General features: G+C 46.9%; 6 protein-coding genes across 22 annotated transcripts in view; all 6 read left to right on the top strand.

Annotated features, from left to right (window-relative positions):
* col6a3 (collagen, type VI, alpha 3) overlaps positions 1-26831 on the top strand; it is an 87350-nt gene that overhangs the window by 33903 nt on the left and 26616 nt on the right. The window lies entirely within an intron of this gene.
* Positions 1028-8930, top strand: LOC147842366 (collagen alpha-3(VI) chain). Of its 3 annotated transcripts, XM_087267843.1 has the most exons (6): positions 2186-2592; positions 2856-3455; positions 3640-4236; positions 4630-5229; positions 5529-6128; positions 6382-7159. In XM_087267843.1, exons 2-6 carry the CDS (start codon positions 2933-2935, stop codon positions 7101-7103), a joined length of 3042 nt encoding a protein of 1013 aa, XP_087123969.1. In that variant the 5' UTR covers positions 2186-2592; positions 2856-2932; the 3' UTR covers positions 7104-7159. The 3 variants fall into 3 exon arrangements, with proteins under 3 accessions (XP_087123970.1, XP_087123969.1, XP_087123971.1); XM_087267845.1 differs by lacking the exons at positions 2186-2592; positions 2856-3455; positions 3640-4236; positions 4630-5229 and adding exons at positions 7166-7762; positions 8156-8930 and having other exon boundaries at positions 5894-6128; positions 6382-6981; XM_087267844.1 differs by lacking the exons at positions 3640-4236; positions 4630-5229; positions 5529-6128; positions 6382-7159 and adding an exon at positions 1028-1690 and having other exon boundaries at positions 1993-2592; positions 2856-3633.
* Positions 9156-12455, top strand: LOC147842365 (collagen alpha-3(VI) chain-like). The gene is made up of 4 exons (XM_087268651.1): positions 9156-9608; positions 9848-10502; positions 10687-11283; positions 11677-12455. Exons 1-4 carry the CDS (start codon positions 9156-9158, stop codon positions 12363-12365), a joined length of 2394 nt encoding a protein of 797 aa, XP_087124777.1. The 3' UTR covers positions 12366-12455.
* Positions 13045-18507, top strand: LOC147842364 (collagen alpha-3(VI) chain-like). The gene is made up of 8 exons (XM_087267186.1): positions 13045-13178; positions 13442-14041; positions 14226-14822; positions 15216-15815; positions 16118-16717; positions 16975-17574; positions 17759-18355; positions 18473-18507. The coding sequence occupies exons 2-8, from the start codon at positions 13519-13521 to the stop codon at positions 18505-18507; spliced, it is 3552 nt and encodes a 1183-aa protein (XP_087123312.1). The 5' UTR covers positions 13045-13178; positions 13442-13518.
* Positions 18577-24797, top strand: LOC147842363 (collagen alpha-3(VI) chain-like). Of its 2 annotated transcripts, XM_087267846.1 has the most exons (6): positions 20117-20250; positions 20510-21109; positions 21294-21890; positions 22284-22883; positions 23186-23785; positions 24037-24797. In XM_087267846.1, the coding sequence occupies exons 2-6, from the start codon at positions 20587-20589 to the stop codon at positions 24756-24758; spliced, it is 3042 nt and encodes a 1013-aa protein (XP_087123972.1). In that variant the 5' UTR covers positions 20117-20250; positions 20510-20586; the 3' UTR covers positions 24759-24797. The 2 variants fall into 2 exon arrangements, with proteins under 2 accessions (XP_087123973.1, XP_087123972.1); XM_087267847.1 differs by lacking the exons at positions 21294-21890; positions 22284-22883; positions 23186-23785; positions 24037-24797 and adding an exon at positions 18577-19348 and having other exon boundaries at positions 19651-20250; positions 20510-21287.
* On the top strand, positions 25637-26612 carry LOC147842362 (collagen alpha-3(VI) chain). The gene has a single exon (XM_087267867.1). The coding sequence runs from the start codon at positions 25765-25767 to the stop codon at positions 26497-26499; it is 735 nt and encodes a 244-aa protein (XP_087123993.1). The 5' UTR covers positions 25637-25764; the 3' UTR covers positions 26500-26612.

The following is a 26831-nucleotide window of genomic DNA, read 5'->3' as shown; positions in this document are numbered from 1 at the left end:
TGCGTCTTTGCTAAAATTAACGACAAATTTCTTTTGCTTTTTTCCCCTTTAGAGATCAAAAGAGCTGTATTTAAATAATTATTTCACTAAAACATGAATTGAATGCCCAGTTCTTTCCCGTGTGAGTTTAGTGCGCCTCCGCCGCGTCTGCGTTTTTAAGGTGCACCCTGACCTGACGCGGGGACCAGATCTCTGCACTATTGCTTTAATTTCTCAATTTTCATAACTGCATTGCATTTTCATATGGTAAAATATCAAAATTTATGTTCTGAAAGTAGTAGGAATGACGGGAGTGTTAGTAAATAACAGAAAGAACTTTCACTTTTGAGTGAACTTCTGTCACGTGTTATTTTAGTATGATAAAATAAACAAAAATAGTAATGCAGAAAAGTATTTTTCGCTCTGCCAAGCCTTCTCTGTTGCTGTATAGAGAAGCAGCCTGCTCAGTCTCCTTACCCCGGCCCCACCCCGCCCACCGACTCCTGAACGTCTCACTCACTCGGGCATGCAGTGCGGTCTCATGAGGAAACACAGCTTTTTGATATAATGTTTTTCTTGTTCCCAAATACAAATAATTTATCAAGTATTGTTTGAAATAAGTATTCGTAAAAACACGCTATTCCTGCTTTTCCGAATACCGTATTCCGGTTCGGCTCCACCCATAATATATATATAATTTTTTTTTTTTTTTTTTTTGCATCGCACCCTCCTGCGATGTGACTATCGCGGATGCGCACATCGCGATTTCGATGCTGAAACGATATATCGTGCAGCCCTAGTTAAAAGTGTTTGTATACTAGGTTGTTTACTTTAGGCATAGCTTCTGCTGAAAATCTCCTTCCAGTGTAGGTCTTTTTTGGTCATGGCGGCTTCAGTGCATCAAGGCAGGTTTACCCTGACCAAAATGTGAGTTTACTTTGGAAGACGGTAATAACATTTGACCATCAGACTGGCCGCAAAATAGCTGAAAGAATGGGGGAGTTGTTACCTCTGTTGTACCTGCAGACTAGAGGGCACAAACGCCTGCTGTACACCCATTAAGGGATGACCAGTGCTCACATGACTTTGTGTTCCATTTCATTACCCATAGCTGAGCCCAGGATGGCTAGGAGGGATGTAGTGTTTCTGCTGGATGGTTCAGATGGCACGAGGAGCTCTTTCTCTGCAATGCGAGACTTTGTTGAAAGGATGGTGGAAAGACTGAACGTGTCTGAGAACAGAGACCGTGTCTCTGTGGTCCAGTACAGCAGAGATCCAGAGGCTCATTTCTATCTGAACACATACTCAAGAAAAGAGGACGCTCTTGACACGATCAGGGGTCTGAGGCACAAAGGAGGGAGACCCCTCAACACGGGGGCAGCTCTGCAGTACTTGAGAGACAATGTCTTCACTGCCTCCTCTGGAAGTAGACGTGTAGAAGGTGTTCCTCAGTTGCTGATTCTGCTGAGTGGCGCAAGGTCATTTGATAATGTTGACACGCCAGCCTCATCCCTAAAGGAGCTGGGAGTGCTTATCTTTGCGATTGGGTCAAGGAGCTCAGACAGCCAGGAACTCCAGAGAATCTCCCAAGAGCCTAGCTATGCACTCTCAGTGAGTGACTTCACTGACCTTCCCAGTGTCCAACAGCAGCTTTTTACCAACATTAACAAGGTCTTTGTAGCGGGCGTACCTACCACTTCCACAACCATAGGTAAGAAAAAGCCAAAGTGGCTTCCAGTAGTTTCCAATCACTTTTTATTAGTCGCAACGACATGTGCTTTGCTGTTCCCGTATCGCTAATGAGTTGTTGAACAGGTCAAAATTTTGTGACCCCTAAAACGCAATGAGAGGTGATGTGATAGGCAAAAGAAGAAGAAGAAAAAAAAGCATGATCAGTGACAAAGCACCAAGACTGCAACTTATTATTATATTAATATGATTATTGTTCTTATTTATTGATATTGCATCTCCTTAAAATAGTTCCCATCTGACTCATTAATCTTTGTTTCTAAGCTGAGGGCCGTAGACAGAGAAGAGATGTTGTGTTCCTTCTGGATGGATCGGATGGAACTAGGAATGGATTCCCAGCAATGAAAGACTTTGTGCAAAGAATGGTGGAGAAATTGGATGTTGCCGAGAACAGAGATCGCATTTCTGTTGTCCAATACAGCAGAGAACCAGAGGCCAATTTCTATCTAAACACATACACGACAAAGGAAGAAATTGTTGATGCTGTCAGGGGTCTGAGGCACAAGGGAGGCAGACCCCTTTACACGGGGGAAGCTCTCCAGTACGTCAGAGACAATGTCTTCACTGCTTCTTCTGGCAGCAGGCGGCTGGAGGGTGTGCCGCAGATACTGGTTTTGCTTAGCGGGGGCAGGTCATTTGACAGTGTCGATGCAGCAGCCTCCTCTCTGAAAGAGCTTGGCGTCTTGACTTTTGGAATAGGATCGAGAGGCTCTGATAGCAGAGAACTGCAGAGAATATCATATGAACCCAGTTATGCTCTGTCCGTGTCTGATTTCAGTGAGCTACCAAATGTCCAAGAGCAGCTGCTTGCCTCTGTACAGGTTACTTCAATTCCCGTCACCCCAACTTCACCGACTGTTACCGGTATGTGCAAAGCAGAACTTTAAAATAGGCCCTGTCTTGCCTTTCTTCTTGATGTTCCTACTTTATTTATTCAAAAGAAACATAGAGAGCGAGAAAGAGAGAGAGAGAGAGAGAGAGAGAGAGAGAGAGAGAGAGAGCAGTGGGTCCATTTCCCACAGCTTAGACAGTTAATGTGGCGATGAACTGATTTGGCATTCGTAAGGTTTAGATCACTTATTGTCATAACTTTTTTGTTAATGATGTTGTTTTTCCCTCCCTCTCAGCTGAATACAGCACACCCAGAAAAGATGTAGTGTTTCTGCTGGACGGTTCAGATGGCACTAGGAGTTCTTTCCCAGCTATGCGGGACTTTGTGCAAAGAGTAGTGGAGAAATTCAACATTGAGGCAAACAGAGACCGCGTTTCTGTTGTGCAGTACAGTAGAGACGCTGAGGTCCATTTCTATCTGAATAGCTACACGAAAAAGGAAGACATTCTTGACCGCGTCACAGGTCTGAGACACAAAGGAGGCCGTCCCCTCTACACAGGGGCAGCTCTCCAGTACGTCAGAGACAATGTCTTTACTGCTTCTTCTGGCAGCAGACGGCTGGAGGGTGTGCCACAGATTCTGATCCTGCTTAGCGGGGGAAGGTCATTTGACAGCGTTGATGCAGCAGCATCCTCTCTGAAAGAGCTTGGTGTCTTGACCTTGGGAATAGGATCGAGGGGCTCTGATAGCAGAGACCTGCAGAGAATATCATACGAAGCCAATTATGCTCTGTCCGTGGCCGACTTCAGTGAGCTTCCAAATGTCCAAGAGCAGCTGTTGGCCTCTGTCCAGACGGTTGCAATGTCCGGCACTCCAACTTCCCCAACTCTCACTGGTATGTGCATGATAGAACTTCACGAGAGCTGGCTCAACGCCCGTGCCTCGTTACTCATCGCAATAATTAATTGTGTGCAGCGGGACCATTACTCACAACTTACATTGTCAATGAGGTGGTGATGTGACATTCTAAAGATGTTTTAAAATTTCTTACTGTTAATGACGCTGTCCTCTTTTCCTAGCTGATGACACCATTCCCAGAAAGGATGTAGTGTTTCTGCTGGACGGCTCTGATGGCACTAGGAATACTTTCCCAGCCATGCGTGCATTTGTGCAGAGATTAGTTGAGCAATTCAACGTAGAGGCAAACAGAGATCGCATTTCTGTGGTGCAGTACAGTAGAGATGCTGAGGTCAATTTCTACCTGAATACCTACACAGCAAAAGCAGACGTCTTGAACACGGTCAGAGGTCTGAGGCATAGAGGAGGGAGACCCCTCAACACGGGGGCAGCTCTCCAGTACGTGCGGGACAGTGTCTTCACTGCCTCTGCCGGGAGTAGAAAGCAAGAGGGTGTCCCTCAGGTTCTTATCCTCCTCAGTGGAGGACGCTCAAACGACAACGTAGATACACCTGCCTCTGCCCTGAAAGAGAGCGGGGTCTTGATCTTGGGCATCGGCACTAGAAATTCAAGCAGAGAGGTCCAGAGAATTACCAATGACCCTGCCTATGCACAATCGCTCAATGATTTCTCTGACCTTCCCGGTGTCCAGCAGCAGTTTTACAGCTCCCTAAACAATGTGCTTGTTCAAGTTAAGCCGATGACACCTACTGTGGCAGGTAAGACAGAATTTGCACACGGTTTATGTTAAAATTAGCCAAGCAAGCCATGGGTTGAAACTCCTAGCAGCGTTTGCCTGTGTTAAAAGTGTTTGTATACTAGGTTGTTTACTTTAGGCATAGCTTCTGCTAAAAATCTCCTTCCAGTGTAGGTCTTTTTTGGTCATGGCGGCTTCAGTGCATCAAGGCAGGTTTACCCTGACCAAAATGTGAGTTTACTTTGGAAGACGGTAATAACATTTGACCATCAGACTGGCCGCAAAATAGCTGAAAGAATGGGGGAGTTGTTACCTCTGTTGTACCTGCAGACTAGAGGGCACAAACGCCTGCTGTACACCCAGTAAGGGAGGACCAGTGCTCACATGACTTTGTGTTCCATTTCATTACCCATAGCTGAGCCCAGGATGGCTAGGAGGGATGTAGTGTTTCTGCTGGATGGTTCAGATGGCACGAGGAGCTCTTTCTCTGCAATGCGAGACTTTGTTGAAAGGATGGTGGAAAGACTGAACGTGTCTGAGAACAGAGACCGTGTCTCTGTGGTCCAGTACAGCAGAGATCCAGAGGCTCATTTCTATCTGAACACATACTCAAGAAAAGAGGACGCTCTTGACACGATCAGGGGTCTGAGGCACAAAGGAGGGAGACCCCTCAACACGGGGGCAGCTCTGCAGTACTTGAGAGACAATGTCTTCACTGCCTCCTCTGGAAGTAGACGTGTAGAAGGTGTTCCTCAGTTGCTGATTCTGCTGAGTGGCGCAAGGTCATTTGATAATGTTGACACGCCAGCCTCATCCCTAAAGGAGCTGGGAGTGCTTATCTTTGTGATTGGGTCAAGGAGCTCAGACAGCCAGGAACTCCAGAGAATCTCCCAAGAGCCTAGCTATGCACTCTCAGTGAGTGACTTCACTGACCTTCCCAGTGTCCAACAGCAGCTTTTTACCAACATTAACAAGGTCTTTGTAGCGGGCGTACCTACCACTTCCACAACCATAGGTAAGAAAAAGCCAAAGTGGCTTCCAGTAGTTTCCAATCACTTTTTATTAGTCGCAACGACATGTGCTTTGCTGTTCCCGTATCGCTAATGAGTTGTTGAACAGGTCAAAATTTTGTGACCCTTAAAACGCAATGAGAGGTGATGTGATAGGGAAAAGAAGAAGAAAAAAAAGCATGATCAGTGACAAAGCACCAAGACTGCAACTTATTATTATATTAATATGATTATTGTTCTTATTTATTGATATTGCATCTCCTTAAAATAGTTCCCATCTGACTCATGAATCTTTGTTTCTAAGCTGAGGGCCGTAGACAGAGAAGAGATGTTGTGTTCCTTCTGGATGGATCGGATGGAACTAGGAATGGATTCCCAGCAATGAAAGACTTTGTGCAAAGAATGGTGGAGAAATTGGATGTTGCCGAGAACAGAGATCGCATTTCTGTTGTCCAATACAGCAGAGAACCAGAGGCCAATTTCTATCTAAACACATACACGACAAAGGAAGAAATTGTTGATGCTGTCAGGGGTCTGAGGCACAAGGGAGGCAGACCCCTTTACACGGGGGAAGCTCTCCAGTACGTCAGAGACAATGTCTTCACTGCTTCTTCTGGCAGCAGGCGGCTGGAGGTTGTGCCGCAGATACTGGTTTTGCTTAGCGGGGGCAGGTCATTTGACAGTGTCGATGCAGCAGCCTCCTCTCTGAAAGAGCTTGGCGTCTTGACTTTTGGAATAGGATCGAGAGGCTCTGATAGCAGAGAACTGCAGAGAATATCATATGAACCCAGTTATGCTCTGTCCGTGTCTGATTTCAGTGAGCTACCAAATGTCCAAGAGCAGCTGCTTGCCTCTGTACAGGTTACTTCAATTCCCGTCACCCCAACTTCACCGACTGTTACCGGTATGTGCAAAGCAGAACTTTAAAATAGGCCCTGTCTTGCCTTTCTTCTTGATGTTCCTACTTTATTTATTCAAAAAAAACATAGAGAGCGAGAAAGAGAGAGAGAGAGAGAGAGAGAGAGAGAGAGCAGTGGGTCCATTTCCCACAGCTTAGACAGTTAATGTGGCGATGAACTGATTTGGCATTCGTAAGGTTTAGATCACTTATTGTCATAAATTTTTTGTTAATGATGTTGTTTTTCCCTCCCTCTCAGCTGAATACAGCACACCCAGAAAAGATGTAGTGTTTCTGCTGGACGGTTCAGATGGCACTAGGAGTTCTTTCCCAGCTATGCGGGACTTTGTGCAAAGAGTAGTGGAGAAATTCAACATTGAGGCAAACAGAGACCGCGTTTCTGTTGTGCAGTACAGTAGAGACGCTGAGGTCCATTTCTATCTGAATAGCTACACGAAAAAGGAAGACATTCTTGACCGCGTCACAGGTCTGAGACACAAAGGAGGCCGTCCCCTCTACACAGGGGCAGCTCTCCAGTACGTCAGAGACAATGTCTTTACTGCTTCTTCTGGCAGCAGACGGCTGGAGGGTGTGCCACAGATTCTGATCCTGCTTAGCGGGGGAAGGTCATTTGACAGCGTTGATGCAGCAGCATCCTCTCTGAAAGAGCTCGGTGTCTTGACCTTGGGAATAGGATCGAGGGGCTCTGATAGCAGAGAACTGCAGAGAATATCATACGAAGCCAATTATGCTCTGTCCGTGGCCGACTTCAGTGAGCTTCCAAATGTCCAAGAGCAGCTGTTGGCCTCTGTCCAGACGGTTGCAATGTCCGGCACTCCAACTTCCCCAACTCTCACTGGTATGTGCATGATAGAACTTCACGAGAGCTGGCTCAACGCCCGTGCCTCGTTACTCATCGCAATAATTAATTGTGTGCAGCGGGACCATTACTCACAACTTACATTGTCAATGAGGTGGTGATGTGACATTCTAAAGATGTTTTAAAATTTCTTACTGTTAATGACGCTGTCCTCTTTTCCTAGCTGATGACACCATTCCCAGAAAGGATGTAGTGTTTCTGCTGGACGGCTCTGATGGCACTAGGAATACTTTCCCAGCCATGCGTGCATTTGTGCAGAGATTAGTTGAGCAATTCAACATAGAGGCAAACAGAGATCGCATTTCTGTGGTGCAGTACAGTAGAGATGCTGAGGTCAATTTCTACCTGAATACCTACACAGCAAAAGCAGACGTCTTGAACACGGTCAGAGGTCTGAGGCATAGAGGAGGGAGACCCCTCAACACGGGGGCAGCTCTCCAGTACGTGCGGGACAGTGTCTTCACTGCCTCTGCCGGGAGTAGAAAGCAAGAGGGTGTCCCTCAGGTTCTTATCCTCCTCAGTGGAGGACGCTCAAACGACAACGTAGATACACCTGCCTCTGCCCTGAAAGAGAGCGGGGTCTTGATCTTGGGCATCGGCACTAGAAATTCAAGCAGAGAGGTCCAGAGAATTACCAATGACCCTGCCTATGCACAATCGCTCAATGATTTCTCTGACCTTCCCGGTGTCCAGCAGCAGTTTTACAGCTCCCTAAACAATGTGCTTGTTCAAGTTAAGCCGATGACACCTACTGTGGCAGGTAAGACAGAATTTGCACACGGTTTATGTTAAAATTAGCCAAGCAAGCCGTGGGTTAAAACTCCTAGCGGCGTTTGCCTGTGTTAAAAGTGTTTGTATACTAGGTTGTTTACTTTAGGCATAGCTTCTGCTGAAAATCTCCTTCCAGTGTAGGTCTTTTTTGGTCATGGCGGCTTCAGTGCATCAAGGCAGGTTTACCCTGACCAAAATGTGAGTTTACTTTGGAAGACGGTAATAACATTTGACCATCAGACTGGCCGCAAAATAGCCGAAAGAATGGGGGAGTTGTTACCTCTGTTGTAGCTGCAGACTAGAGGGCACAAACGCCTGCTGTACACCCAGTAAGGGATGACCAGTGCTCACATGACTTTGTGTTCCATTTCATTACCCATAGCTGAGCCCAGGATGGCTAGGAGGGATGTAGTGTTTCTGCTGGATGGTTCAGATGGCACGAGGAGCTCTTTCTCTGCAATGCGAGACTTTGTTGAAAGGATGGTGGAAAGACTGAACGTGTCTGAGAACAGAGACCGTGTCTCTGTGGTCCAGTACAGCAGAGATCCAGAGGCTCATTTCTATCTGAACACATACTCAAGAAAAGAGGACGCTCTTGACACGATCAGGGGTCTGAGGCACAAAGGAGGGAGACCCCTCAACACGGGGGCAGCTCTGCAGTACTTGAGAGACAATGTCTTCACTGCCTCCTCTGGAAGTAGACGTGTAGAAGGTGTTCCTCAGTTGCTGATTCTGCTGAGTGGCGCAAGGTCATTTGATAATGTTGACACGCCAGCCTCATCCCTAAAGGAGCTGGGAGTGCTTATCTTTGCGATTGGGTCAAGGAGCTCAGACAGCCAGGAACTCCAGAGAATCTCCCAAGAGCCTAGCTATGCACTCTCAGTGAGTGACTTCACTGACCTTCCCAGTGTCCAACAGCAGCTTTTTACCAACATTAACAAGGTCTTTGTAGCGGGCGTACCTACCACTTCCACAACCATAGGTAAGAAAAAGCCAAAGTGGCTTCCAGTAGTTTCCAATCACTTTTTATTAGTCGCAACGACATGTGCTTTGCTGTTCCCGTATCGCTAATGAGTTGTTGAACAGGTCAAAATTTTGTGACCCCTAAAACGCAATGAGAGGTGATGTGATAGGCAAAAGAAGAAGAAGAAAAAAAAGCATGATCAGTGACAAAGCACCAAGACTGCAACTTATTATTATATTAATATGATTATTGTTCTTATTTATTGATATTGCATCTCCTTAAAATAGTTCCCATCTGACTCATTAATCTTTGTTTCTAAGCTGAGGGCCGTAGACAGAGAAGAGATGTTGTGTTCCTTCTGGATGGATCGGATGGAACTAGGAATGGATTCCCAGCAATGAAAGACTTTGTGCAAAGAATGGTGGAGAAATTGGATGTTGCCGAGAACAGAGATCGCATTTCTGTTGTCCAATACAGCAGAGAACCAGGGGCCAATTTCTATCTAAACACATACACGACAAAGGAAGAAATTGTTGATGCTGTCAGGGGTCTGAGGCACAAGGGAGGCAGACCCCTTTACACGGGGGAAGCTCTCCAGTACGTCAGAGACAATGTCTTCACTGCTTCTTCTGGCAGCAGGCGGCTGGAGGGTGTGCCGCAGATACTGGTTTTGCTTAGCGGGGGCAGGTCATTTGACAGTGTCAATGCAGCAGCCTCCTCTCTGAAAGAGCTTGGCGTCTTGACTTTTGGAATAGGATCGAGAGGCTCTGATAGCAGAGAACTGCAGAGAATATCATATGAACCCAGTTATGCTCTGTCCGTGTCTGATTTCAGTGAGCTACCAAATGTCCAAGAGCAGCTGCTTGCCTCTGTACAGGTTACTTCAATTCCCGTCACCCCAACTTCACCGACTGTTACCGGTATGTGCAAAGCAGAACTTTAAAATAGGCCCTGTCTTGCCTTTCTTCTTGATGTTCCTACTTTATTTATTCAAAAGAAACATAGAGAGCGAGAAAGAGAGAGAGAGAAAGAGAGAGAGCAGTGGGTCCATTTCCCACAGCTTAGACAGTTAATGTGGCGATGAACTGATTTGGCATTCGTAAGGTTTAGATCACTTATTGTCATAACTTTTTTGTTAATGATGTTGTTTTTCCCTCCCTCTCAGCTGAATACAGCACACCCAGAAAAGATGTAGTGTTTCTGCTGGACGGTTCAGATGGCACTAGGAGTTCTTTCCTAGCTATGCGGGACTTTGTGCAAAGAGTAGTGGAGAAATTCAACATTGAGGCAAACAGAGACCGCGTTTCTGTTGTGCAGTACAGTAGAGACGCTGAGGTCCATTTCTATCTGAATAGCTACACGAAAAAGGAAGACATTCTTGACCGCGTCACAGGTCTGAGACACAAAGGAGGCCGTCCCCTCTACACAGGGGCAGCTCTCCAGTACGTCAGAGACAATGTCTTTACTGCTTCTTCTGGCAGCAGACGGCTGGAGGGTGTGCCACAGATTCTGATCCTGCTTAGCGGGGGAAGGTCATTTGACAGCGTTGATGCAGCAGCATCCTCTCTGAAAGAGCTCGGTGTCTTGACCTTGGGAATAGGATCGAGGGGCTCTGATAGCAGAGAACTGCAGAGAATATCATACGAAGCCAATTATGCTCTGTCCGTGGCCGACTTCAGTGAGCTTCCAAATGTCCAAGAGCAGCTGTTGGCCTCTGTCCAGACGGTTGCAATGTCCGGCACTCCAACTTCCCCAACTCTCACTGGTATGTGCATGATAGAACTTCACGAGAGCTGGCTCAACGCCCGTGCCTCGTTACTCATCGCAATAATTAATTGTGTGCAGCGGGACCATTACTCACAACTTACATTGTCAATGAGGTGGTGATGTGACATTCTAAAGATGTTTTAAAATTTCTTACTGTTAATGACGCTGTCCTCTTTTCCTAGCTGATGACACCATTCCCAGAAAGGATGTAGTGTTTCTGCTGGACGGCTCTGATGGCACTAGGAATACTTTCCCAGCCATGCGTGCATTTGTGCAGAGATTAGTTGAGCAATTCAACGTAGAGGCAAACAGAGATCGCATTTCTGTGGTGCAGTACAGTAGAGATGCTGAGGTCAATTTCTACCTGAATACCTACACAGCAAAAGCAGACGTCTTGAACACGGTCAGAGGTCTGAGGCATAGAGGAGGGAGACCCCTCAACACGGGGGCAGCTCTCCAGTACGTGCGGGACAGTGTCTTCACTGCCTCTGCCGGGAGTAGAAAGCAAGAGGGTGTCCCTCAGGTTCTTATCCTCCTCAGTGGAGGACGCTCAAACGACAACGTAGATACACCTGCCTCTGCCCTGAAAGAGAGCGGGGTCTTGATCTTGGGCATCGGCACTAGAAATTCAAGCAGAGAGGTCCAGAGAATTACCAATGACCCTGCCTATGCACAATCGCTCAATGATTTCTCTGACCTTCCCGGTGTCCAGCAGCAGTTTTACAGCTCCCTAAACAATGTGCTTGTTCAAGTTAAGCCGATGACACCTACTGTGGCAGGTAAGACAGAATTTGCACACGGTTTATGTTAAAATTAGCCAAGCAAGCCGTGGGTTGAAACTCCTAGCAGCGTTTGCCTGTGTTAAAAGTGTTTGTATACTAGGTTGTTTACTTTAGGCATAGCTTCTGCTGAAAATCTCCTTCCAGTGTAGGTCTTTTTTGGTCATGGCGGCTTCAGTGCATCAAGGCAGGTTTACCCTGACCAAAATGTGAGTTTACTTTGGAAGACGGTAATAACATTTGACCATCAGACTGGCCGCAAAATAGCTGAAAGAATGGGGGAGTTGTTACCTCTGTTGTAGCTGCAGACTAGAGGGCACAAACGCCTGCTGTACACCCAGTAAGGGATGACCAGTGCTCACATGACTTTGTGTTCCATTTCATTACCCATAGCTGAGCCCAGGATGGCTAGGAGGGATGTAGTGTTTCTGCTGGATGGTTCAGATGGCACGAGGAGCTCTTTCTCTGCAATGCGAGACTTTGTTGAAAGGATGGTGGAAAGACTGAACGTGTCTGAGAACAGAGACCGTGTCTCTGTGGTCCAGTACAGCAGAGATCCAGAGGCTCATTTCTATCTGAACACATACTCAAGAAAAGAGGACGCTCTTGACACGATCAGGGGTCTGAGGCACAAAGGAGGGAGACCCCTCAACACGGGGGCAGCTCTGCAGTACTTGAGAGACAATGTCTTCACTGCCTCCTCTGGAAGTAGACGTGTAGAAGGTGTTCCTCAGTTGCTGATTCTGCTGAGTGGCGCAAGGTCATTTGATAATGTTGACACGCCAGCCTCATCCCTAAAGGAGCTGGGAGTGCTTATCTTTGCGATTGGGTCAAGGAGCTCAGACAGCCAGGAACTCCAGAGAATCTCCCAAGAGCCTAGCTATGCACTCTCAGTGAGTGACTTCACTGACCTTCCCAGTGTCCAACAGCAGCTTTTTACCAACATTAACAAGGTCTTTGTAGCGGGCGTACCTACCACTTCCACAACCATAGGTAAGAAAAAGCCAAAGTGGCTTCCAGTAGTTTCCAATCACTTTTTATTAGTCGCAACGACATGTGCTTTGCTGTTCCCGTATCGCTAATGAGTTGTTGAACAGGTCAAAATTTTGTGACCCCTAAAACGCAATGAGAGGTGATGTGATAGGCAAAAGAAGAAGAAGAAAAAAAAGCATGATCAGTGACAAAGCACCAAGACTGCAACTTATTATTATATTAATATGATTATTGTTCTTATTTATTGATATTGCATCTCCTTAAAATAGTTCCCATCTGACTCATGAATCTTTGTTTCTAAGCTGAGGGCCGTAGACAGAGAAGAGATGTTGTGTTCCTTCTGGATGGATCGGATGGAACTAGGAATGGATTCCCAGCAATGAAAGACTTTGTGCAAAGAATGGTGGAGAAATTGGATGTTGCCGAGAACAGAGATCGCATTTCTGTTGTCCAATACAGCAGAGAACCAGAGGCCAATTTCTATCTAAACACATACACGACAAAGGAAGAAATTGTTGATGCTGTCAGGGGTCTGAGGCACAAGGGAGGCAGACCCCTTTACACGGGGGAAGCTCTCCAGTACGTCAGAGACAATGTCTTCACTGCTTCTTCTGGCAGCAGGCGGCTGGAGGGTGTGCCGCAGATACTGGTTTTGCTTAGCGGGGGCAGGTCATTTGACAGTGTCGATGCAGCAGCCTCCTCTCTGAAAGAGCTTGGCGTCTTGACTTTTGGAATAGGATCGAGAGGCTCTGATAGCAGAGAACTGCAGAGAATATCATATGAACCCAGTTATGCTCTGTCCGTGTCTGATTTCAGTGAGCTACCAAATGTCCAAGAGCAGCTGCTTGCCTCTGTACAGGTTACTTCAATTCCCGTCACCCCAACTTCACCGACTGTTACCGGTATGTGCAAAGCAGAACTTTAAAATAGGCCCTGTCTTGCCTTTCTTCTTGATGTTCCTACTTTATTTATTCAAAAGAAACATAGAGAGCGAGAAAGAGAGAGAGAGAGAGAGAGAGAGAGAGAGAGAGAGAGAGAGCAGTAAGTCCATTTCCCACAGCTTAGACAGTTAATGTGGCGATGAACTGATTTGGCATTCGTAAGGTTTAGATCACTTATTGTCATAACTTTTTTGTTAATGATGTTGTTTTTCCCTCCCTCTCAGCTGAATACAGCACACCCAGAAAAGATGTAGTGTTTCTGCTGGACGGTTCAGATGGCACTAGGAGTTCTTTCCTAGCTATGCGGGACTTTGTGCAAAGAGTAGTGGAGAAATTCAACATTGAGGCAAACAGAGACCGCGTTTCTGTTGTGCAGTACAGTAGAGACGCTGAGGTCCATTTCTATCTGAATAGCTACACGAAAAAGGAAGACATTCTTGACCGCGTCACAGGTCTGAGACACAAAGGAGGCCGTCCCCTCTACACAGGGGCAGCTCTCCAGTACGTCAGAGACAATGTCTTTACTGCTTCTTCTGGCAGCAGACGGCTGGAGGGTGTGCCACAGATTCTGATCCTGCTTAGCGGGGGAAGGTCATTTGACAGCGTTGATGCAGCAGCATCCTCTCTGAAAGAGCTCGGTGTCTTGACCTTGGGAATAGGATCGAGGGGCTCTGATAGCAGAGAACTGCAGAGAATATCATACGAAGCCAATTATGCTCTGTCCGTGGCCGACTTCAGTGAGCTTCCAAATGTCCAAGAGCAGCTGTTGGCCTCTGTCCAGACGGTTGCAATGTCCGGCACTCCAACTTCCCCAACTCTCACTGGTATGTGCATGATAGAACTTCACGAGAGCTGGCTCAACGCCCATGCCTCGTTACTCATCGCAATAATTAATTGTGTGCAGCGGGACCATTACTCACAACTTACATTGTCAATGAGGTGGTGATGTGACATTCTAAAGATGTTTTAAAATTTCTTACTGTTAATGACGCTGTCCTCTTTTCCTAGCTGATGACACCATTCCCAGAAAGGATGTAGTGTTTCTGCTGGACGGCTCTGATGGCACTAGGAATACTTTCCCAGCCATGCGTGCATTTGTGCAGAGATTAGTTGAGCAATTCAACGTAGAGGCAAACAGAGATCGCATTTCTGTGGTGCAGTACAGTAGAGATGCTGAGGTCAATTTCTACCTGAATACCTACACAGCAAAAGCAGACGTCTTGAACACGGTCAGAGGTCTGAGGCATAGAGGAGGGAGACCCCTCAACACGGGGGCAGCTCTCCAGTACGTGCGGGACAGTGTCTTCACTGCCTCTGCCGGGAGTAGAAAGCAAGAGGGTGTCCCTCAGGTTCTTATCCTCCTCAGTGGAGGACGCTCAAACGACAACGTAGATACACCTGCCTCTGCCCTGAAAGAGAGCGGGGTCTTGATCTTGGGCATCGGCACTAGAAATTCAAGCAGAGAGGTCCAGAGAATTACCAATGACCCTGCCTATGCACAATCGCTCAATGATTTCTCTGACCTTCCCGGTGTCCAGCAGCAGTTTTACAGCTCCCTAAACAATGTGCTTGTTCAAGTTAAGCCGATGATACCTACTGTGGCAGGTAAGACAGAATTTGCACACGGTTTATGTTAAAATTAGCCAAGCAAGCCGTGAGTTAAAACTCCTAGCGGCGTTTGCCTGTGTTAAAAGTGTTTGTATACTAGGTTGTTTACTTTAGGCATAGCTTCTGCTGAAAATCTCCTTCCAGTGTAGGTCTTTTTTGGTCATGGCGGCTTCAGTGCATCAAGGCAGGTTTACCCTGACCAAAATGTGAGTTTACTTTGGAAGACGGTAATAACATTTGACCATCAGACTGGCCGCAAAATAGCTGAAAGAATGGGGGAGTTGTTACCTCTGTTGTAGCTGCAGACTAGAGGGCACAAACGCCTGCTGTACACCCAGTAAGGGATGACCAGTGCTCACATGACTTTGTGTTCCATTTCATTACCCATAGCTGAGCCCAGGATGGCTAGGAGGGATGTAGTGTTTCTGCTGGATGGTTCAGATGGCACGAGGAGCTCTTTCTCTGCAATGCGAGACTTTGTTGAAAGGATGGTGGAAAGACTGAACGTGTCTGAGAACAGAGACCGTGTCTCTGTGGTCCAGTACAGCAGAGATCCAGAGGCTCATTTCTATCTGAACACATACTCAAGAAAAGAGGACGCTCTTGACACGATCAGGGGTCTGAGGCACAAAGGAGGGAGACCCCTCAACACGGGGGCAGCTCTGCAGTACTTGAGAGACAATGTCTTCACTGCCTCCTCTGGAAGTAGACGTGTAGAAGGTGTTCCTCAGTTGCTGATTCTGCTGAGTGGCGCAAGGTCATTTGATAATGTTGACACGCCAGCCTCATCCCTAAAGGAGCTGGGAGTGCTTATCTTTGCGATTGGGTCAAGGAGCTCAGACAGCCAGGAACTCCAGAGAATCTCCCAAGAGCCTAGCTATGCACTCTCAGTGAGTGACTTCACTGACCTTCCCAGTGTCCAACAGCAGCTTTTTACCAACATTAACAAGGTCTTTGTAGCGGGCGTACCTACCACTTCCACAACCATAGGTAAGAAAAAGCCAAAGTGGCTTCCAGTAGTTTCCAATCACTTTTTATTAGTCGCAACGACATGTGCTTTGCTGTTCCCGTATCGCTAATGAGTTGTTGAACAGGTCAAAATTTTGTGACCCCTAAAACGCAATGAGAGGTGATGTGATAGGCAAAAGAAGAAGCAGAAAAAAAAGCATGATCAGTGACAAAGCACCAAGACTGCAACTTATTATTATATTAATATGATTATTGTTCTTATTTATTGATATTGCATCTCCTTAAAATAGTTCCCATCTGACTCATGAATCTTTGTTTCTAAGCTGAGGGCCGTAGACAGAGAAGAGATGTTGTGTTCCTTCTGGATGGATCGGATGGAACTAGGAATGGATTCCCAGCAATGAAAGACTTTGTGCAAAGAATGGTGGAGAAATTGGATGTTGCCGAGAACAGAGATCGCATTTCTGTTGTCCAATACAGCAGAGAACCAGAGGCCAATTTCTATCTAAACACATACACGACAAAGGAAGAAATTGTTGATGCTGTCAGGGGTCTGAGGCACAAGGGAGGCAGACCCCTTTACACGGGGGAAGCTCTCCAGTACGTCAGAGACAATGTCTTCACTGCTTCTTCTGGCAGCAGGCGGCTGGAGGGTGTGCCGCAGATACTGGTTTTGCTTAGCGGGGGCAGGTCATTTGACAGTGTCGATGCAGCAGCCTCCTCTCTGAAAGAGCTTGGCGTCTTGACTTTTGGAATAGGATCGAGAGGCTCTGATAGCAGAGAACTGCAGAGAATATCATATGAACCCAGTTATGCTCTGTCCGTGTCTGATTTCAGTGAGCTACCAAATGTCCAAGAGCAGCTGCTTGCCTCTGTACAGGTTACTTCAATTCCCGTCACCCCAACTTCACCGACTGTTACCGGTATGTGCAAAGCAGAACTTTAAAATAGGCCCTGTCTTGCCTTTCTTCTTGATGTTCCTACTTTATTTATTCAAAAGAAACATAGAGAGCGAGAAAGAGAGAGAGAGAGAGAGAGAGAGAGAGAGAGAGAGCAGTAGGTCCATTTCCCACAGCTTAGACAGTTAATGTGGCGATGAACTGATTTGGCATTCGTAAGGTTTAGATCACTTATTGTCATAACTTTTTTGTTAATGATGTTGTTTTTCCCTCCCTCTCAGCTGAATACAGCACACCCAGAAAAGATGTAGTGTTTCTGCTGGACGGTTCAGATGGCACTAGGAGTTCTTTCCCAGCTATGCGGGACTTTGTGCAAAGAGTAGTGGAGAAATTCAACATTGAGGCAAACAGAGACCGCGTTTCTGTTGTGCAGTACAGTAGAGACGCTGAGGTCCATTTCTATCTGAATAGCTACACGAAAAAGGAAGACATTCTTGACCGCGTCACAGGTCTGAGACACAAAGGAGGCCGTCCCCTCTACACAGGGGCAGCTCTCCAGTACGTCAGAGACAATGTCTTTACTGCTTCTTCTGGCAGCAGACGGCTGGAGGGTGTGCCACAGATTCTGATCCTGCTTAGCGGGGGAAGGTCATTTGACAGCGTTGATGCAGCAGCATCCTCTCTGAAAGAGCTCGGTGTCTTGACCTTGGGAATAGGATCGAGGGGCTCTGATAGCAGAGAACTGCAGAGAATATCATACGAAGCCAATTATGCTCTGTCCGTGGCCGACTTCAGTGAGCTTCCAAATGTCCAAGAGCAGCTGTTGGCCTCTGTCCAGACGGTTGCAATGTCCGGCACTCCAACTTCCCCAACTCTCACTGGTATGTGCATGATAGAACTTCACGAGAGCTGGCTCAACGCCCGTGCCTCGTTACTCATCGCAATAATTAATTGTGTGCAGCGGGACCATTACTCACAACTTACATTGTCAATGAGGTGGTGATGTGACATTCTAAAGATGTTTTAAAATTTCTTACTGTTAATGACGCTGTCCTCTTTTCCTAGCTGATGACACCATTCCCAGAAAGGATGTAGTGTTTCTGCTGGACGGCTCTGATGGCACTAGGAATACTTTCCCAGCCATGCGTGCATTTGTGCAGAGATTAGTTGAGCAATTCAACGTAGAGGCAAACAGAGATCGCATTTCTGTGGTGCAGTACAGTAGAGATGCTGAGGTCAATTTCTACCTGAATACCTACACAGCAAAAGCAGACGTCTTGAACACGGTCAGAGGTCTGAGGCATAGAGGAGGGAGACCCCTCAACACGGGGGCAGCTCTCCAGTACGTGCGGGACAGTGTCTTCACTGCCTCTGCCGGGAGTAGAAAGCAAGAGGGTGTCCCTCAGGTTCTTATCCTCCTCAGTGGAGGACGCTCAAACGACAACGTAGATACACCTGCCTCTGCCCTGAAAGAGAGCGGGGTCTTGATCTTGGGCATCGGCACTAGAAATTCAAGCAGAGAGGTCCAGAGAATTACCAATGACCCTGCCTATGCACAATCGCTCAATGATTTCTCTGACCTTCCCGGTGTCCAGCAGCAGTTTTACAGCTCCCTAAACAATGTGCTTGTTCAAGTTAAGCCGATGACACCTACTGTGGCAGGTAAGACAGAATTTGCACACGGTTTATGTTAAAATTAGCCAAGCAAGCCGTGGGTTGAAACTCCTAGCAGCGTTTGCCTGTGTTAAAAGTGTTTGTATACTAGGTTGTTTACTTTAGGCATAGCTTCTGCTGAAAATCTCCTTCCAGTGTAGGTCTTTTTTGGTCATGGCGGCTTCAGTGCATCAAGGCAGGTTTACCCTGACCAAAATGTGAGTTTACTTTGGAAGACGGTAATAACATTTGACCATCAGACTGGCCGCAAAATAGCTGAAAGAATGGGGGAGTTGTTACCTCTGTTGTACCTGCAGACTAGAGGGCACAAACGCCTGCTGTACACCCAGTAAGGGATGACCAGTGCTCACATGACTTTGTGTTCCATTTCATTACCCATAGCTGAGCCCAGGATGGCTAGGAGGGATGTAGTGTTTCTGCTGGATGGTTCAGATGGCACGAGGAGCTCTTTCTCTGCAATGCGAGACTTTGTTGAAAGGATGGTGGAAAGACTGAACGTGTCTGAGAACAGAGACCGTGTCTCTGTGGTCCAGTACAGCAGAGATCCAGAGGCTCATTTCTATCTGAACACATACTCAAGAAAAGAGGACGCTCTTGACACGATCAGGGGTCTGAGGCACAAAGGAGGGAGACCCCTCAACACGGGGGCAGCTCTGCAGTACTTGAGAGACAATGTCTTCACTGCCTCCTCTGGAAGTAGACGTGTAGAAGGTGTTCCTCAGTTGCTGATTCTGCTGAGTGGCGCAAGGTCATTTGATAATGTTGACACGCCAGCCTCATCCCTAAAGGAGCTGGGAGTGCTTATCTTTGCGATTGGGTCAAGGAGCTCAGACAGCCAGGAACTCCAGAGAATCTCCCAAGAGCCTAGCTATGCACTCTCAGTGAGTGACTTCACTGACCTTCCCAGTGTCCAACAGCAGCTTTTTACCAACATTAACAAGGTCTTTGTAGCGGGCGTACCTACCACTTCCACAACCATAGGTAAGAAAAAGCCAAAGTGGCTTCCAGTAGTTTCCAATCACTTTTTATTAGTCGCAACAACATGTGCTTTGCTGTTCCCGTATCGCTAATGAGTTGTTGAACAGGTCAAAATTTTGTGACCCTTAAAACGCAATGAGAGGTGATGTGATAGGGAAAAGAAGAAGAAGAAAAAAAAGCATGATCAGTGACAAAGCACCAAGACTGCAACTTATTATTATATTAATATGATTATTGTTCTTATTTATTGATATTGCATCTCCTTAAAATAGTTCCCATCTGACTCATGAATCTTTGTTTCTAAGCTGAGGGCCGTAGACAGAGAAGAGATGTTGTGTTCCTTCTGGATGGATCGGATGGAACTAGGAATGGATTCCCAGCAATGAAAGACTTTGTGCAAAGAATGGTGGAGAAATTGGATGTTGCCGAGAACAGAGATCGCATTTCTGTTGTCCAATACAGCAGAGAACCAGAGGCCAATTTCTATCTAAACACATACACGACAAAGGAAGAAATTGTTGATGCTGTCAGGGGTCTGAGGCACAAGGGAGGCAGACCCCTTTACACGGGGGAAGCTCTCCAGTACGTCAGAGACAATGTCTTCACTGCTTCTTCTGGCAGCAGGCGGCTGGAGGGTGTGCCGCAGATACTGGTTTTGCTTAGCGGGGGCAGGTCATTTGACAGTGTCGATGCAGCAGCCTCCTCTCTGAAAGAGCTTGGCGTCTTGACTTTTGGAATAGGATCGAGAGGCTCTGATAGCAGAGAACTGCAGAGAATATCATATGAACCCAGTTATGCTCTGTCCGTGTCTGATTTCAGTGAGCTACCAAATGTCCAAGAGCAGCTGCTTGCCTCTGTACAGGTTACTTCAATTCCCGTCACCCCAACTTCACCGACTGTTACCGGTATGTGCAAAGCAGAACTTTAAAATAGGCCCTGTCTTGCCTTTCTTCTTGATGTTCCTACTTTATTTATTCAAAAGAAACATAGAGAGCGAGAAAGAGAGAGAGAGAGAGAGAGAGAGAGAGAGAGAGAGAGCAGTAGGTCCATTTCCCACAGCTTAGACAGTTAATGTGGCGATGAACTGATTTGGCATTCGTAAGGTTTAGATCACTTATTGTCATAACTTTTTTGTTAATGATGTTGTTTTTCCCTCCCTCTCAGCTGAATACAGCACACCCAGAAAAGATGTAGTGTTTCTGCTGGACGGTTCAGATGGCACTAGGAGTTCTTTCCCAGCTATGCGGGACTTTGTGCAAAGAGTAGTGGAGAAATTCAACATTGAGGCAAACAGAGACCGCGTTTCTGTTGTGCAGTACAGTAGAGACGCTGAGGTCCATTTCTATCTGAATAGCTACACGAAAAAGGAAGACATTCTTGACCGCGTCAAAGGTCTGAGACACAAAGGAGGCCGTCCCCTCTACACAGGGGCAGCTCTCCAGTACGTCAGAGACAATGTCTTTACTGCTTCTTCTGGCAGCAGACGGCTGGAGGGTGTGCCACAGATTCTGATCCTGCTTAGCGGGGGAAGGTCATTTGACAGCGTTGATGCAGCAGCATCCTCTCTGAAAGAGCTCGGTGTCTTGACCTTGGGAATAGGATCGAGGGGCTCTGATAGCAGAGAACTGCAGAGAATATCATACGAAGCCAATTATGCTCTGTCCGTGGCCGACTTCAGTGAGCTTCCAAATGTCCAAGAGCAGCTGTTGGCCTCTGTCCAGACGGTTGCAATGTCCGGCACTCCAACTTCCCCAACTCTCACTGGTATGTGCATGATAGAACTTCACGAGAGCTGGCTCAACGCCCGTGCCTCGTTACTCATCGCAATAATTAATTGTGTGCAGCGGGACCATTACTCACAACTTACATTGTCAATGAGGTGGTGATGTGACATTCTAAAGATGTTTTAAAATTTCTTACTGTTAATGACGCTGTCCTCTTTTCCTAGCTGATGACACCATTCCCAGAAAGGATGTAGTGTTTCTGCTGGACGGCTCTGATGGCACTAGGAATACTTTCCCAGCCATGCGTGCATTTGTGCAGAGATTAGTTGAGCAATTCAACGTAGAGGCAAACAGAGATCGCATTTCTGTGGTGCAGTACAGTAGAGATGCTGAGGTCAATTTCTACCTGAATACCTACACAGCAAAAGCAGACGTCTTGAACACGGTCAGAGGTCTGAGGCATAGAGGAGGGAGACCCCTCAACACGGGGGCAGCTCTCCAGTACGTGCGGGACAGTGTCTTCACTGCCTCTGCCGGGAGTAGAAAGCAAGAGGGTGTCCCTCAGGTTCTTATCCTCCTCAGTGGAGGACGCTCAAACGACAACGTAGATACACCTGCCTCTGCCCTGAAAGAGAGCGGGGTCTTGATCTTGGGCATCGGCACTAGAAATTCAAGCAGAGAGGTCCAGAGAATTACCAATGACCCTGCCTATGCACAATCGCTCAATGATTTCTCTGACCTTCCCGGTGTCCAGCAGCAGTTTTACAGCTCCCTAAACAATGTGCTTGTTCAAGTTAAGCCGATGACACCTACTGTGGCAGGTAAGACAGAATTTGCACACGGTTTATGTTAAAATTAGCCAAGCAAGCCGTGGGTTGAAACTCCTAGCGGCGTTTGCCTGTGTTAAAAGTGTTTGTATACTAGGTTGTTTACTTTAGGCATAGCTTCTGCTGAAAATCTCCTTCCAGTGTAGGTCTTTTTTGGTCATGGCGGCTTCAGTGCATCAAGGCAGGTTTACCCTGACCAAAATGTGAGTTTACTTTGGAAGACGGTAATAACATTTGACCATCAGACTGGCCGCAAAATAGCTGAAAGAATGGGGGAGTTGTTACCTCTGTTGTACCTGCAGACTAGAGGGCACAAACGCCTGCTGTACACCCAGTAAGGGATGACCAGTGCTCACATGACTTTGTGTTCCATTTCATTACCCATAGCTGAGCCCAGGATGGCTAGGAGGGATGTAGTGTTTCTGCTGGATGGTTCAGATGGCACGAGGAGCTCTTTCTCTGCAATGCGAGACTTTGTTGAAAGGATGGTGGAAAGACTGAACGTGTCTGAGAACAGAGACCGTGTCTCTGTGGTCCAGTACAGCAGAGATCCAGAGGCTCATTTCTATCTGAACACATACTCAAGAAAAGAGGACGCTCTTGACACGATCAGGGGTCTGAGGCACAAAGGAGGGAGACCCCTCAACACGGGGGCAGCTCTGCAGTACTTGAGAGACAATGTCTTCACTGCCTCCTCTGGAAGTAGACGTGTAGAAGGTGTTCCTCAGTTGCTGATTCTGCTGAGTGGCGCAAGGTCATTTGATAATGTTGACACGCCAGCCTCATCCCTAAAGGAGCTGGGAGTGCTTATCTTTGTGATTGGGTCAAGGAGCTCAGACAGCCAGGAACTCCAGAGAATCTCCCAAGAGCCTAGCTATGCACTCTCAGTGAGTGACTTCACTGACCTTCCCAGTGTCCAACAGCAGCTTTTTATCAACATTAACAAGGTCTTTGTAGCGGGCGTACCTACCACTTCCACAACCATAGGTAAGAAAAAGCCAAAGTGGCTTCCAGTAGTTTCCAATCACTTTTTATTAGTCGCAACGACATGTGCTTTGCTGTTCCCGTATCGCTAATGAGTTGTTGAACAGGTCAAAATTTTGTGACCCTTAAAACGCAATGAGAGGTGATGTGATAGGGAAAAGAAGAAGAAGAAAAAAAAGCATGATCAGTGACAAAGCACCAAGACTGCAACTTATTATTATATTAATATGATTATTGTTCTTATTTATTGATATTGCATCTCCTTAAAATAGTTCCCATCTGACTCATGAATCTTTGTTTCTAAGCTGAGGGCCGTAGACAGAGAAGAGATGTTGTGTTCCTTCTGGATGGATCGGATGGAACTAGGAATGGATTCCCAGCAATGAAAGACTTTGTGCAAAGAATGGTGGAGAAATTGGATGTTGCCGAGAACAGAGATCGCATTTCTGTTGTCCAATACAGCAGAGAACCAGAGGCCAATTTCTATCTAAACACATACACGACAAAGGAAGAAATTGTTGATGCTGTCAGGGGTCTGAGGCACAAGGGAGGCAGACCCCTTTACACGGGGGAAGCTCTCCAGTACGTCAGAGACAATGTCTTCACTGCTTCTTCTGGCAGCAGGCGGCTGGAGGGTGTGCCGCAGATACTGGTTTTGCTTAGCGGGGGCAGGTCATTTGACAGTGTCGATGCAGCAGCCTCCTCTCTGAAAGAGCTTGGCGTCTTGACTTTTGGAATAGGATCGAGAGGCTCTGATAGCAGAGAACTGCAGAGAATATCATATGAACCCAGTTATGCTCTGTCCGTGTCTGATTTCAGTGAGCTACCAAATGTCCAAGAGCAGCTGCTTGCCTCTGTACAGGTTACTTCAATTCCCGTCACCCCAACTTCACCGACTGTTACCGGTATGTGCAAAGCAGAACTTTAAAATAGGCCCTGTCTTGCCTTTCTTCTTGATGTTCCTACTTTATTTATTCAAAAGAAACATAGAGAGCGAGAAAGAGAGAGAGAGAGAGAGAGAGAGAGAGAGCAGTAGGTCCATTTCCCACAGCTTAGACAGTTAATGTGGCGATGAACTGATTTGGCATTCGTAAGGTTTAGATCACTTATTGTCATAACTTTTTTGTTAATGATGTTGTTTTTCCCTCCCTCTCAGCTGAATACAGCACACCCAGAAAAGATGTAGTGTTTCTGCTGGACGGTTCAGATGGCACTAGGAGTTCTTTCCCAGCTATGCGGGACTTTGTGCAAAGAGTAGTGGAGAAATTCAACATTGAGGCAAACAGAGACCGCGTTTCTGTTGTGCAGTACAGTAGAGACGCTGAGGTCCATTTCTATCTGAATAGCTACACGAAAAAGGAAGACATTCTTGACCGCGTCACAGGTCTGAGACACAAAGGAGGCCGTCCCCTCTACACAGGGGCAGCTCTCCAGTACGTCAGAGACAATGTCTTTACTGCTTCTTCTGGCAGCAGACGGCTGGAGGGTGTGCCACAGATTCTGATCCTGCTTAGCGGGGGAAGGTCATTTGACAGCGTTGATGCAGCAGCATCCTCTCTGAAAGAGCTCGGTGTCTTGACCTTGGGAATAGGATCGAGGGGCTCTGATAGCAGAGAACTGCAGAGAATATCATACGAAGCCAATTATGCTCTGTCCGTGGCCGACTTCAGTGAGCTTCCAAATGTCCAAGAGCAGCTGTTGGCCTCTGTCCAGACGGTTGCAATGTCCGGCACTCCAACTTCCCCAACTCTCACTGGTATGTGCATGATAGAACTTCACGAGAGCTGGCTCAACGCCCGTGCCTCGTTACTCATCGCAATAATTAATTGTGTGCAGCGGGACCATTACTCACAACTTACATTGTCAATGAGGTGGTGATGTGACATTCTAAAGATGTTTTAAAATTTCTTACTGTCAATGACGCTGTCCTCTTTTCCTAGCTGATGACACCATTCCCAGAAAGGATGTAGTGTTTCTGCTGGACGGCTCTGATGGCACTAGGAATACTTTCCCAGCCATGCGTGCATTTGTGCAGAGATTAGTTGAGCAATTCAGCGTAGAGGCAAACAGAGATCGCATTTCTGTGGTGCAGTACAGTAGAGATGCTGAGGTCAATTTCTACCTGAATACCTACACAGCAAAAGCAGACGTCTTGAACACGGTCAGAGGTCTGAGGCATAGAGGAGGGAGACCCCTCAACACGGGGGCAGCTCTCCAGTACGTGCGGGACAGTGTCTTCACTGCCTCTGCCGGGAGTAGAAAGCAAGAGGGTGTCCCTCAGGTTCTTATCCTCCTCAGTGGAGGACGCTCAAACGACAACGTAGATACACCTGCCTCTGCCCTGAAAGAGAGCGGGGTCTTGATCTTGGGCATCGGCACTAGAAATTCAAGCAGAGAGGTCCAGAGAATTACCAATGACCCTGCCTATGCACAATCGCTCAATGATTTCTCTGACCTTCCCGGTGTCCAGCAGCAGTTTTACAGCTCCCTAAACAATGTGCTTGTTCAAGTTAAGCCGATGACACCTACTGTGGCAGGTAAGACAGAATTTGCACACGGTTTATGTTAAAATTAGCCAAGCAAGCCGTGGGTTGAAACTCCTAGCGGCGTTTGCCTGTGTTAAAAGTGTTTGTATACTAGGTTGTTTACTTTAGGCATAGCTTCTGCTGAAAATCTCCTTCCAGTGTAGGTCTTTTTTGGTCATGGCGGCTTCAGTGCATCAAGGCAGGTTTACCCTGACCAAAATGTGAGTTTACTTTGGAAGACGGTAATAACATTTGACCATCAGACTGGCCGCAAAATAGCTGAAAGAATGGGGGAGTTGTTACCTCTGTTGTACCTGCAGACTAGAGGGCACAAACGCCTGCTGTACACCCAGTAAGGGATGACCAGTGCTCACATGACTTTGTGTTCCATTTCATTACCCATAGCTGAGCCCAGGATGGCTAGGAGGGATGTAGTGTTTCTGCTGGATGGTTCAGATGGCACGAGGAGCTCTTTCTCTGCAATGCGAGACTTTGTTGAAAGGATGGTGGAAAGACTGAACGTGTCTGAGAACAGAGACCGTGTCTCTGTGGTCCAGTACAGCAGAGATCCAGAGGCTCATTTCTATCTGAACACATACTCAAGAAAAGAGGACGCTCTTGACACGATCAGGGGTCTGAGGCACAAAGGAGGGAGACCCCTCAACACGGGGGCAGCTCTGCAGTACTTGAGAGACAATGTCTTCACTGCCTCCTCTGGAAGTAGACGTGTAGAAGGTGTTCCTCAGTTGCTGATTCTGCTGAGTGGCGCAAGGTCATTTGATAATGTTGACACGCCAGCCTCATCCCTAAAGGAGCTGGGAGTGCTTATCTTTGTGATTGGGTCAAGGAGCTCAGACAGCCAGGAACTCCAGAGAATCTCCCAAGAGCCTAGCTATGCACTCTCAGTGAGTGACTTCACTGACCTTCCCAGTGTCCAACAGCAGCTTTTTATCAACATTAACAAGGTCTTTGTAGCGGGCGTACCTACCACTTCCACAACCATAGGTAAGAAAAAGCCAAAGTGGCTTCCAGTAGTTTCCAATCACTTTTTATTAGTCGCAACGACATGTGCTTTGCTGTTCCCGTATCGCTAATGAGTTGTTGAACAGGTCAAAATTTTGTGACCCTTAAAACGCAATGAGAGGTGATGTGATAGGGAAAAGAAGAAGAAGAAAAAAAAGCATGATCAGTGACAAAGCACCAAGACTGCAACTTATTATTATATTAATATGATTATTGTTCTTATTTATTGATATTGCATCTCCTTAAAATAGTTCCCATCTGACTCATGAATCTTTGTTTCTAAGCTGAGGGCCGTAGACAGAGAAGAGATGTTGTGTTCCTTCTGGATGGATCGGATGGAACTCGGAATGGATTCCCAGCAATGAAAGACTTTGTGCAAAGAATGGTGGAGAAATTGGATGTT

Source organism: Danio rerio, chromosome 9 (assembly GCF_052040795.2).
Source record: "Danio rerio strain M-AB ecotype USA chromosome 9, GRCz13ab, whole genome shotgun sequence".
NCBI classification, from domain to species: domain Eukaryota; kingdom Metazoa; phylum Chordata; class Actinopteri; order Cypriniformes; family Danionidae; genus Danio; species Danio rerio.
Note: the sequence above shows the minus strand (reverse complement) of the source record. Positions and strands in the feature narration are given on the sequence as shown.

Bases quoted from the DNA above. Each gene is read 5' to 3' on its own strand.
- LOC147842366 (XM_087267843.1), top strand. From the start codon at position 2,933: ATGCGGGACTTTGTGCAAAGAGTAGTGGAGAAATTCAACATTGAGGCA. The intron at 3,456-3,639 runs GTATGTGCATGA...CTCTTTTCCTAG, and splicing joins AACTTCCCCAACTCTCACTG to CTGATGACACCATTCCCAGA. The intron at 6,129-6,381 runs GTATGTGCAAAG...CCTCCCTCTCAG, and splicing joins AACTTCACCGACTGTTACCG to CTGAATACAGCACACCCAGA.
- LOC147842365 (XM_087268651.1), top strand. From the start codon at position 9,156: ATGGTGGAGAAATTGGATGTTGCCGAGAACAGAGATCGCATTTCTGTT. The intron at 9,609-9,847 runs GTACAGGTTACT...CGTAAGGTTTAG, and splicing joins AAGAGCAGCTGCTTGCCTCT to ATCACTTATTGTCATAACTT. The intron at 10,503-10,686 runs GTATGTGCATGA...CTCTTTTCCTAG, and splicing joins AACTTCCCCAACTCTCACTG to CTGATGACACCATTCCCAGA.
- LOC147842362 (XM_087267867.1), top strand. From the start codon at position 25,765: ATGACCAGTGCTCACATGACTTTGTGTTCCATTTCATTACCCATAGCT.
- LOC147842363 (XM_087267846.1), top strand. From the start codon at position 20,587: ATGCGGGACTTTGTGCAAAGAGTAGTGGAGAAATTCAACATTGAGGCA. The intron at 21,110-21,293 runs GTATGTGCATGA...CTCTTTTCCTAG, and splicing joins AACTTCCCCAACTCTCACTG to CTGATGACACCATTCCCAGA. The intron at 21,891-22,283 runs GTAAGACAGAAT...CATTACCCATAG, and splicing joins GATGACACCTACTGTGGCAG to CTGAGCCCAGGATGGCTAGG.
- LOC147842364 (XM_087267186.1), top strand. From the start codon at position 13,519: ATGCGGGACTTTGTGCAAAGAGTAGTGGAGAAATTCAACATTGAGGCA. The intron at 15,816-16,117 runs GTAAGAAAAAGC...TTTGTTTCTAAG, and splicing joins TACCACTTCCACAACCATAG to CTGAGGGCCGTAGACAGAGA. The intron at 16,718-16,974 runs GTATGTGCAAAG...CCTCCCTCTCAG, and splicing joins AACTTCACCGACTGTTACCG to CTGAATACAGCACACCCAGA.